Source organism: Thermobia domestica, chromosome 1, assembly GCF_964235325.1.
Source record: "Thermobia domestica chromosome 1, izTheDome1.hap1.1, whole genome shotgun sequence".
Classification (NCBI taxonomy): domain Eukaryota; kingdom Metazoa; phylum Arthropoda; class Insecta; order Zygentoma; family Lepismatidae; genus Thermobia; species Thermobia domestica.
In genome coordinates, this window is record NC_137454.1 from 125,999,814 (window position 1) to 126,012,692 (window position 12,879).

The 12,879-nt window shown below is 30.8% G+C and overlaps 1 protein-coding gene across 1 annotated transcript in view; it reads right to left on the reverse strand.

The window, feature by feature from the left end:
* Positions 1 to 724: 724 nt before the first annotated feature.
* Positions 725 to 12,879, reverse strand: part of mspo (M-spondin) — a 488,714-nt gene continuing 476,559 nt past the window's right edge. Inside the window, exons 5-6 of the mRNA XM_081763166.1 lie at positions 10,924 to 11,293; positions 725 to 8,217 (exon numbers count right to left, since the gene is read on the reverse strand). Of these exons, the coding sequence (XP_081619292.1) occupies positions 8,021 to 8,217; positions 10,924 to 11,293 (567 nt within the window). The 3' untranslated portion in view covers positions 725 to 8,020. The remainder of the gene's footprint in view (positions 8,218 to 10,923; positions 11,294 to 12,879) is intronic.

A 12,879-nucleotide genomic window follows, 5' to 3' on the forward strand; every position in this document is an offset into this window, starting at 1 on the left:
AGAAAATTTTGTGTTTACGAGCAGATTTCTGTTTTAAATTCCAAGTGCTAAGATCCTTGGAATACTGGGTATGTTGAACAGTATAAGACACTCGGTCGAAAAAGTGTAACAGCATTTTTAGTCCAGCTATCCAGCATGAGGTTTTCCTTGGTTTTTCTCATTTACACCAGGCAAATCCAGGGATGGTACTTGACATACAGGTCCCAGGCCGCTTCCTTACTTTCCCAATCCTTTCTTCCTTCCCTTTCCTCGGATACTGTGATCACCGAGTGACGTCATCTCTCGTACGTGACAGGCTGACATGTCCATAGGTAACCAAATCCCAGAAATTTAATTGCTAATCGTAATTCTGAGCAGTATATGAAAACTGGAACTCCGGTTTTCTTTAGACAAGGATGAAGAACAATGTAAATACGTAAAGAAAATTCGATATTTCCTGTTCCCATTAAGTAATCTTTTTTCTTTCATTTATATTTTTCTAAAACTATTTTCGTATTATTATGCTACTGTATTATTCATTAATTTAGTTATACTCCCTCTAAATATATATATATATATATATATATATATATATATATATATATATATATATATATATATATATATATATATATATAGTTCTGTACATATAGAATTTCCGATGTACTTTTCTAATTTGTAATACGTTTATTAATTTTTTTCTTTTCTTCTTTTAAAAAACCTTATAATGTCTAATCAAACCAAATTTATTCATCCAATTGTTTATTGAACTGTATTCAATTACATCGTATAAATAGTACATTACATATGAATTCTCAATCAGTCAAACACTATGAGTTTCTGTCTCCTAAACCAGTAGTAATAAAAATAACTCTTAAGCACAAAAAGAAAAAAAAGAAAATATGTATATAATAATGCTGATAATAGCAAAAAGATAACTATTCTTTTAAATAAGTTAAAAAACATCTACAAAGGCAGTGTACAGCGTAAATAGGTTAAAACCTAGAAATTTACAGGTGGGAGTAGACATTGTTCAATAAAGAATTTACATTACAACAATTTTAATATCATACGTTTAAAATTCAAACTTAAGATAATTTCTTTTATTATGATTATGATTATGATTATTATTGGTGTAGGTCTTCAATCAGCCACAAATTTCAAGAAGAGACGCAATTGAATTTTTTCAAGAGCGATAACTAGATAATTCAATTTTTTCTCTAATGTGTTTATAGTGTGTGTGTAGAACAAGAACGGAGGACCTGCCTCCCATTTCATTTCTTGGCTGGATACCTGTTACGAATTATGTATCTGGAACATATTGTTATATAAAATATTACTTTATTTCCCACTTTAAGATTTGATTTTAAGATTATCACAGTTATTGGTTTGTTTATTTTCTCTATGTAATAATTCCAATTTCCACTTCAAGATTCCAATTTCCATAAAAGTTTAAGATTATGGTAGTTTTTCTTTCCCTTGTACGGAAATTTAATTGCGAAAGCTAATTTTATAAACAGTAAGCAAACTTGTGTGCGATCTTAACTTTACGGTAATTTTCAGATGGTTAGGAGTTATCTGAGAACAAGCACATTTTCACAAACTCTTTCAATCATGTCGAGCTTATATTTTTCAGTGATGTAATAATCACTTCTAAATTATATATCGTTGAAGATTTCGATTTACAATTAACTTAAGTATCATTATTTCTTCTTTGATAACAAAAGCATTTTGTATCATTTTAAAAGAATTCACATTGTAATTTCAGAGCAACATTGTTCGTTAGATTTTTTTTTTTTAAGAAAAAGCCAATTAGTTGAAAGGGGCACTACAAGTCATTCTTATACAAGTCTTGTACAGGAGACAAACTTGTCTCAGAAATACATTAATAAGATCTAAAACTCGAGTTTTATTTGCATAGCTTTCTGTAATTCAGAACGCTTTTATAATTTACCTTCTCAAATATTAAAAAAACAGACATTTTTAAACATGTATTACATTTTAACATTCAACTTCATTTTCGAATATATTGTTAGCAAGTTCGTCACGAATATACAAGTGGGATGTAAAGAAATATTTCACAGTACAAATATTTCACAGTAATGTGGTCCAAAAGTCTGCTCTTACAAGTCTGGTGTTATCCTAGCAACTCTAATGCTATATCTTTAACACTGAACAATACGTAGAGAAGGAATTACGAAAAAGTACAAAATTAATAAACCTTTTCGTTAACTGCAGTACATGATGCTATTCAAACTTTCAATTCACATCACTAACTAGAATACTAGATATCACATCTGTATTTTTCGTTCAGTCCGTGGAGACTATATGCTTATTCGTTCTTTAAAAGCTCTAGTTTACAGGCCGCTTATACTTAACCCTTCTTTCAGCAACATTGAGGTCAGTGTTTCCAAAACTTATCAATTTTAACAATAGACCAGACTTATGGAACCTTGTATAAATAACAAGTAGAATAATCAAAGTAATCAATAAATTTTCTGACAAAAAATACTTTTTTGATAACATTGATAAATATGCAAATAGTATCTTTGAAGAAATGATAAATGAACAGCTAAAAGTAATATTTACAAGCTATTTTTTTAAAAAAAAAACAACATAAAAGAGCAGTTTTTAAAACAAAAATAACGTTCTTTACAATTAAGATATAGACATGTGTTAAAAAGAATACTTTTTGTCATGTCATCAGACATTTTAAGTTTATTTTTAATGGTTTTAACTATCAAAAATTATAAAGTTTAATACTCTCTTTCAAGATATAATTACATTATCCTGTAGCATTCTTCGTTAGAATAATTACTTAGTTTTGTTATGTAAAAATACTATAATTTCATTACAGGAATTTAAAGGAAATCTTTATTGCGAGAAATGTATATCATGAAGAGAAATTTTGTATTTCAGTGTTTTGTGAAGGACAATAATAATAAAATGCTGCAACTGTTAAATGCTGAAGCGAATTATATTACTACGGCAATATAGCTCTAGAAGTAAAATCCACCCTATTATTGATAAGTAATTTGTTGGCTAAAACAAATCAGAAAAAAGTGTTGAACAAACCAATATCATTAAAGTTTCTTTCCGTATTTGAATAGAATATAAAATTATAGTATATATGCATATTTTAGTATTATATTTATTTTTTGAATAGCATATCTTTCTATATAATTATTTTTTTTCTTTAGTGGAGAAAACATTTGAAAACCTTTAGAATGCGTATGTTCATGTTTACACTTTATGGAAAACTATTTTATGATAACACATGTTGAAATTCAACAAAACAAGATGTCAAAGGAATATAAGTTTAGAAACATTATCATATATTATTTTTCTATAACTTGTAAGCATATGATCTTTACTTAGGATTTTTACAAACACACACACACACACACACAATATATATATATATATATATATATATATATATATATATATATATATATATAAAATTTTGTAATGAATAGAGAAATTGGTTTGCCAAGAGCATTACAATCCAGGCAACTTCTTTGTTGTCGAGCTTTCCTCACATAATTCTAATTTTTTTGTTGGTTTTAGGTTACAAACCATCTGCTGAAACAGGAAGCCTCAAACAAGAATGGCAAATGCTGAGTAACAAAAGCCTCTGTACTCGGCGAATACAATAGTATCAATTTTCACAAAAAAAAGTATCTTGCGTAAGGCTAAACATTAGCAAAACCTCTTTTTCGATTTTGTTTTACTTTTTTACTTTCTCTTCCCCATGGATAAAAAATCGAATGTAACAGTACATTATCTACTGTATGTATGAAAAAACAACGAGTTGAAAACAAAATACAATTATACGAGATTAACATCCTTCATCTAAAATATCTATTAAAATTCTCCAAAACTTCTCTTCCCTCTATCCTTCGCGTAGAATTGAATCACCCATTTCCTTTTAGTTCTTTTTTAAAAAAAACAAACAAATAAAATGGACGCATTGCTTCGGGAAAATATCGAACACAGATGTAAAACCCTAGAGAATCAGATTTAAAAACATGCAAACAATGCTCCTTTTAAAAAAGTACCCGTATATACAGAGTAAAAGAACGAAATGTATAGATAAGACTCATATATAAAATATCAGTATTCAGTATTACTTAATTATATTTTCGTTCAGCAGAGGAAAAACGTATGACGCTATGCCTCGCAGCAGCAGCCAAAGAGAGAGTTTTATTTTCAAATCTTCAAGTTATATTTGTCTTTACTAATTCATTCCCACTCTCTGCTTCAGTGATTCATCAGCATATTTGTTTTTATTATTACTGCATTGTATTTTGCACTCATTTATTTTCGTGCTTTAGTTTATATCAAAATTCAATTTTATAGCAATGATTACAAACAACAGAACTGAAATAGTTTTTAGGTTTTATTGTTTTGAGGTTTTGTTGTTTTGTACCGCAAAACACTGTTATTATACAAAAAAGCCAATTGTTATAGTAGGAACATTCTATTCATTGATCCTTCTCTTCAAATCACATTCTTTTCGAATAGGTACTTCAAGCTCTTGTATTTTTGAGCACCAATATGTCATTACATAAAGCTTTCAAGTACATGACTTACGCTCCCATAAAATAGCAAAATATACGGTACATTATTTTTAAAAAGTTTACGGTGTTTATGTGTATAAAGAAGCTTCACTTACTCAGTATTCGCTTGTCAGTTTGAGTAGCTACCTCCACTAATGTACATATGTATTTCGTTGTACTCAGCTTGGAAACTTGTAAATTAAATTTTATGTATTACTCTTACTGATCTTGCTACTTTTACTTCTGAATTATAATACCATAGCTTTCTTGCTAAAGGATAATATTGTTTAAATATTTTCAAGGTATTCTAGAATTTTATTATCATCAAGAAATTACTTTATGTCAGTTCTTTTTTATTTAATTTATGAATGATTACCAAATATAAAGCAATTATAGTATTAAAAAGAGATCTTACTAATATTAAATTTTCTCACATCTGGATTTAGTTTCAAAAAAGTTTAACACATTCATTTTCACATTTTCTTCTTGACTGAAGAAAGTGGTAAGATCTCATAAAACATACAATCATGTTACTTTTTGTTCCAATTTATTAGCAATTAAATCATATTGAAAACTATCAATTGTTAAAGTATTAATATCACTTTAAACGACTGAAATCATATGTATAATACAAAGTATTTATGATTAATTTGATGACAACGTATGGATAAACGATCTCTAAAGTTGCCAAATGTGTGAATTTTCCCTCTTAACATGAGTAATCATAGTCACTAAGAAAATGTAGATTTATTACAAGAATACTTTTTCTTCCAAACTTCATTATTATTATTATCCACTTCAGTATTTATTTAAAAATAATTTAACTGTGCAACATTCAAATTATTCGAAATTATATTCAACATTAATGGAATAAAACTAAAATTTTGTTTGAAGTAATTATATCTTGAAGGAGATAGTAACACAGATATTTACAATAAGTGTTTAAATCATAAATGTAGTAATTACTTTAAAAAACACATTTGTTTTTATATATACTTATATTTACACTCATTCTTGCTTTATTTAAGTTTTACTCTCTCTCACACACATACAAAATTCAGATGCACTCTCATACATAAAGAAAAAATATTCTCTTGAACATGTATACAAGAACACAATTATACAAATTTATTCAGAAATAATTAGAAAAATACTATTTCTCACTAATCATAGAAGTGATTGTAAACTTAAATTGTTTCTGAGAACTATGATTCTTGATTACTTGTTTGTTATTTGTTAAAATTTCTTATCTAGATCTCACCTTACACATATATTGAACTCTTACTGCAAATTTTGGTGATTGATTTCTAAATTCTAAATTAAATTTAAATACAAGCAATTACTTGTCCATTTTTTTGCAAATTTATATACATGTTTCTCGATTCAAGATTAATCTTTTTAACTCTTGATTCTATGCGTTCTTAGTAAACTACATTTACAGAGTAGTATTCTTTTTGTTTTGCTATGATAACTCTTACTGTATTTTCATGCTGTCTATTTGATTTTGTTTGTTAGATTTAGTATACAAAGTTTTTTTTCAGACATTCGTTCATTTATTCATTTATTTTTCATACATAAGTTCATTAACACACAACATACAATATAATCAAAAAAAGAAACACCATCAATATCTTAGTCATGTTTTACCTCAATCCCATTATACATTCACTCTTTTCTTTATACTTTTAAAATTCTTCCCCTTTTCTTCTTTCTGTACATAATAAACAGATGGCAGATGGTGTCTTGAGCTGCCTTACTCGTTGCTTTTATTCTTTTTCTTAGTAAAAGAAAACATCAAGTAAAAAACGTTACGTTTTCGAAATATGCTTACTTCTGTTTTCTTGTAGCATGTTCTGAAATGACTTTTAGTGTGTTTTAAGTCACAAACAAAGAAGATTATTAACATTTATTATTTCGCTTTCATTTTCTTTAGTTTTAAAAATATATATATGTTACAAAATGTTCTTTCTTCCATAAAAGATGATTATAAATTACCTTTCGTATTGTTTTCCTAAATGTATCAAACAGAATTTGCTTTTCATGATAACAAAAATAGAATTGTTATAATACCTGTTTCAGAATATTGCAAGAATTTCAAAAGAAAACGTTTTGATAATAATTCCTATTTAAAAGGATTACGGAAAACGCAATAACCTTTCTTTCTGTCGTGTGCAAGAGGTACTGTAACTCCAAATTAAATATTGAACGAGAATGTTAAGTTCATCGTGCTCTAAAAATTAATACAATTTTTAATTCCAAATTTTACAATCCTAACTGAAAATTATTGTCGTAAATATTTGCTACATGCTTGCTCAAAAAATGCTGTCATTGCCAGCTTTAAGTGAAATATAAATCAAGCATTATATTCTTACACATTTCAAAGATAATCTTGTTTAATATTGTGTAATGAAGGTATTGTGAACCACACTTATATCCAATCTGTAAATAGTAAACTTCATTTACAATCACATTCATTTATTATTTAACATCATTTTCAAAAGAAATACAATACAGAAACTAAATTATTACAGAGTTTGCTGTGGTAGTATGTATAGTAAATTTGAGAGTCAAAGGCGAAAACTCTAGAAGTGGTTCTATGTAAAGAATATAATTACACAAAATTAGCCATATTTGAAAAATTATACTAAAAGCAGCTGCTTCTGTAATAGAATACTAATTTCTTGCTATCCCAAATATGGAAGACTGTCGTTATAGCTTATATTTCATTTGTCAACTTATAGTGAACCTTTCAATTTTATACTGAAGAGTTAGCCAATTGTACAATAGAATAACACACTGTTTTAACTTTTCTCGTGTATATAGTTTCGTTTCCGCTCATTAGCTTCATTTCTAGATGATAATGTTGAGAATTATAAATCTTTTACTACGGAAATATTTTATTTTGAATACACGATAATTGTTCGTTCTGTTATTGTGTAGGGTTCGTATATAGAACGTTTCCTGTCCTATTATTGACAAATATTTATTGAAGAAAGTTAAGCCTCTCTTGTTGTATAGTGCATGTAAACATTCATCGTATCATCATAAAAACATGCATAGTTTACAATTTTCCTTTTAATATAGAAGCATTAACTTAAAATTACATACATATATATACGATGCCGCTACAAAACATAATTGTTTGTAGTATAAAAATGATCTGAATTTATTTTGCTTTCAACTCTTTGAAATGTCTTCTTTAAATTTCTTTGAACATTTCTAATGAACTTCTTTTGACGCAAGAAATCACTTTCATTTCTCAGAAATGAAAAACACTTCTATTTTGTATGCATATATTCTTTTTTTTAAAAAATCAATTGTTTTATTTTTCTTTCTCCCAGCACACAAATGATTTGTGTTTATCTATGAGGATTTTTCGTTTAATTTATTAGATTCCTATGTTCCACATTTTCTCTTTCTTTTTATTTCCTTTTTTATTATTTGCGTTGGTTACGTTCTTTCTTTCTTTCTCTCTCCTTTTACCAATCAAAGTAGGAGCGAGCACATGCCCGGGCACTTCCACACCATTTCGTTTCGACGAGCGGTGGGCACACCTTCCCGCCTCTTCGTGCGTGTTTAACTACCTCTCTGGTTCGCTGCATTTCGCCGATACCACATGATTTACTACAAGCACTCCATGCAGACCATTCGCTCACTCGACAGTCTCGGGGTGGTCCTACAAAAAAAGAAAAATTAGGAAAATAAAACAAATAATTTAACGTCTGAATAGACAACAGCATTTAACGTGACAATATAAGCTAAGCAGTCTTAACTGTACTGTACATGGATAGCAAAACCCATTTCTTGGACAATTTTATTATTTATGTTCCTTATGTAAAAACAATTTATAAAATAATCCTTTAAGAATATTTACCACTTAAGAAAGTGCTATTTATCTTATTAATTATTACTTTTTACAGTAGATAAAAGACTTTCCCAACCTGTGAAGAAGGCATAATAACTGATATCCCGAAAATCTAAATAAGATGATAGATATGTTGGCAAGAGTTAAATTATGTTGTCTATTTATCAGTATTAATGTACAGTTATCGCTTTCGTATTATTGTACCTTATTGTACGAAGGTTCCAAATTGTATGTTTATTCATTTCTTGCACTTCAGCTTTTACAATTTTCGTTCTAAGAAAAACATATTGGTACATAGATCACTTAAGTTTTTCCAGGACTTCGCTTAAATTATGATTGTCTTACTACTATGGTCTGGATTGATTTCTATAACAGTAAAGACTACAAATGTACAGGGTGTCTCAAAAGTCCCCTGATATAGGGTAACTATGTTATTATCAGAGTTAGAACAAAATGTAAGAGGGGAAATCGTCTCCAAATATAATGTTTTCAATCTAAAATGAAGAAAGTTTTTAAATCGGATGAGCCGTTTGTTAAATGAAATTGCAACGTTGCCATTTACCTGGACCCACAACATAAGTGAACGAAGTTACTGTCTTTTACGCTAACGTGTCGATGGTCAGCCCTCATTTCAAACATGCCCCCATTCACTATACTCTTACAAACTTTATCCACCTCCCAGTAAATGGCAACGTTGCATTTTCATTTAACATTGGACGCATAAAGAGTGTACAGCCCAAACGGTTCGTCTGATTTAAAAAAATCCTTCAATATTGATTGAAAACATCACATTTGGAGACAGTTTTCGTTCTTTCATTTTGTTAGTAACTCTGATAACAGTTACCCCATGTCAGGAAACTTTTGAGACACCCTGTACAGTAGAATGATCATAAATATGACCTAAATAATAATTGTCGTATTTTTCTCTTTTAGGAATCAAGGAATTTATGTGTATGCGCGCATGGCTATTAAAATATTGGAAATGCCTACTGAAAGTGGAAGTTACGAGGATGAAGATACCAATAGCCTAATGAATAACTCTGATTCGTCGTGCAATGGACACAAATACATCATGGATGGTTCCCAGGTAAATATTGTACCATTCCTCCTGCAGTGTTTTCGTTTTCTCAACGAGGATGGGGGAATATCTAATGCGTAGTCTGAGCGTCAGAACTGATCATAAACATACAATGTACATTGGGATCCAGGAATTAACAAGCCAGGGTAGACGTTGTGGTTCATTCTAATATTCCTAATACTGTATATATTTGTTCCATGAGGTTATCTAAAAGGTATTGAGCACTTTGCCCACTACATGGAGCTAGTATCCCAAATCGCATAGTATATGGGCCGCAGCGGGTCAAGCCTAACGTCATTTGACAGCTGACAGTTGAAACTAGTAAGTGTGCGAAAAGTAGTTGGAATATAAATAATCATATTTATAGTATTGTGCTGTAAAGGATAGCCTACAAGAACGTGCAAAAAAGATCGTGGTCTTGGTGAGGAGAACTTCCACAGTTCCCAATGCCTCACTGATGACCAGGGAGGTTATGCTCTGAGTTTGGTGGGATTAGAAGAACATCGCGCATCATGAGCTGCTGCCTCTGGGCAGAATGATAGACTCGGACCTGCACTGTCAGCAATTAGCGCAAGTGTCCACAGTAATTCAAAAGAAACGGCCGGAAATGGCCACGTTGACAATGCCAGATCACATACATCTTTTAAGATCTGTCAGAAATTGAGAGAATTTGATTTAGTGGTTTTATTATATCCACCGTATCTAGCACCTGGCACTGTCAGGCTATGATTTGTTTTGGTCTTCGCAGAGCTCCCTGAATAATATTAAGTTCGTTTCGAAAGGGCCTGTAAAAGCAATTTGTAACGTGTTTTTTTTTTTTAACCCAAACCACAGGAATTCTATAGCCACGGAATTATCGTCTTGCCAGAAAAATTGGCAGACAATCATCGACCAAAATGGTGCATTTCTGGTTTCACAATGTTAGTTTCAAATAACAATAAATGTATTCTCAATGTTGACATCCGAAAGCTCAATACTTTATAGACTTAATGATATATGTATAAGTGACCTTTGTCGTCATAAAGTTTGAGATAGCTCGTTCTAGATATTAAATATTTTACATATTGCGGTGATATCTTCAATGCAGATCTCCTTGTTTGTATTATTATGTCTAAGAATTATTCATATCAAATCACTTTTCACGTAATGTTAGAAATAGTAGATACGTATATTAAAAAATATTCAAATTAAAAGACGAAACCAATACATATATCGCAATGGATATATATAGTACATGACGTGTATGGAATTAATGAAATCGAAATTTCTTTCCGATTTAAACCAGCATTTTAATACACTTAAGCTTTTCTACATACGAGAAAGAGAAATTAAGAACTTTTCGCAGTCCGGCCCTTACCAGGACCATTTAATTGTTACTATAGAGGTGGAAGAAATCCATTAACCTACTGAAAAATCCAGTCCCGTTTATGAATACTTACGAATTTTTCTGTAGCTTTTCCTAAGTTTATCGCGTCCTTTCCTCCCTCTCCTTTCCTTTCGATATGTCTGCACAATGCTGTTCATAATGGCGTGTTTATCTCCTCGTGGCACTGCCGCGGCTGATGGTGCTTTAGGATCTATTGTCGTTGGTGTTGTGGTGCTAGTTGTGGTGGTAGTCGTAGTGGAGGTGGTGGTGCTTCTTTCTGTTGATGACGATGGCTCTGTAACCGCTGGCTCTGTCAGTTCTTCTTCTACGTCATTGTTGAAAACATCCACAGTGTTATGAGAAATCTGCTCCATTTTTAATACTTCGTAACCTCTATCATCCTCGGAGTGATGGAACACCTCACTCAGTTCGTATTCTTTCACCTGGAACAGAATGAATAGATAGCTATTATATGAATGACATTCAAATGATCTAAGCATTTTTATGACATCGACTGAAACTAGCATAAGAATATTTTTCACAAGCTTATCCCTTGATGTGAGTAAAATGAATTATTTAAGACTCACAATATTTTTTTCTTGTAAATCTATACCATTCAGGAAAAGAATACTATCATCAACCATTACTACTATTACCAATCATTATCTTTATCATTACGATTATTATTTTTACTTCCGCCAAGGAGATTAGGTTTCTGATGAAGCATTTGTGTGTGTGTGTTTTTCATTGATGATACAAATTTCACAGACTGTATACAAAGTTTAAACTGCTTTATTTACGTTATGTGTTGGGATTTTTTTCCCCTTCGATTTCGTGACCCTGGGCGGAGGTTTGCACTTTCTGAGTGCTCTTATTATTGTTATTTTATCTATATGTAATTTTTTTGTTTAATATTGGAGTCCTTCTTGGGGAACCTGGTTTAGTTGCGTTATTTGCAGTATAGCACCAATTGCCCCGTAGACCATGGTAAATTTAGATATGAGAAATTTCTGTGATACCCTCTTCCCGAGCTTATTTTGATTAATTGTTAATACACCGCTGTCCAGACAACAATACATAGTATGGTTCATCATACAGACTAAATTCGAGATTAACACTTACATTTTCAGTATAATATCGTTCACCACTGAGACAGACATCGAACCGAACAAAAGGAGATGCTAGGGGGTAAATTTTCGTGCATAGTTTCTCGCAAGAAAATCGACGAAAGCCAATTTTTATGGCTCTAAAATTATGTCCTTCGCTGGTAATAGTAATTGATATATTTTTTATTCCTCTGGAACCAATTTTATACAGGGTGTCCGAGAAGAACCTAAAAATTTCTGGGAAGTAGCACTTGAAATGAAGAGTTTATAATATCAAAGAAGATACCTTAAGTCAACGAAAACACAGCAGTTTGATACGATCGCTCCTCATAATCTGAACGTTGCGTTGATACGGGTGCGGCAAACCCCTAATATTCACCTTAAACACCTGCGTGAACGCCTTTCAGCATCGGCGCGTAAAATTAACCCAATGTTGCAGAAGTGTTCACGTGCACCGTGGAGAAATGGCAACTCTGCTTCGACAAGGAGAGCGGTCATGTCGATCTACTGTGTTTTTGTTAACATAAGTTGTCTCTTTGATATTATAAACATTTCATTTGAATTCAAGTGATCCCAGAAATTGTTAGGGGCTTCTCGGACACCCTGTATATTTATGTGCTGTATATATAAAAAGTATGGAGTGTTAAGTACTAGAGTGTGTGTATATTCTTCCTCTCCTAACGGTAACACATAAAACCTTGACGATGACACACATACTACACGTAAATAAACAAATAAGTAAATAAATTAAAAAAAATATATTTCATTAATTTTCGACTTCTGATGAAAGAAGGCAGAACTAGGATTATTAAATAGGCTTAGCTTGATACGGCACACTATCTACTAAATTTTCACGTAAAGAAACTGAATCGTATGATATGCTCCGGTTGAATTATATTACGTACATTAGTCCCTGTATTATT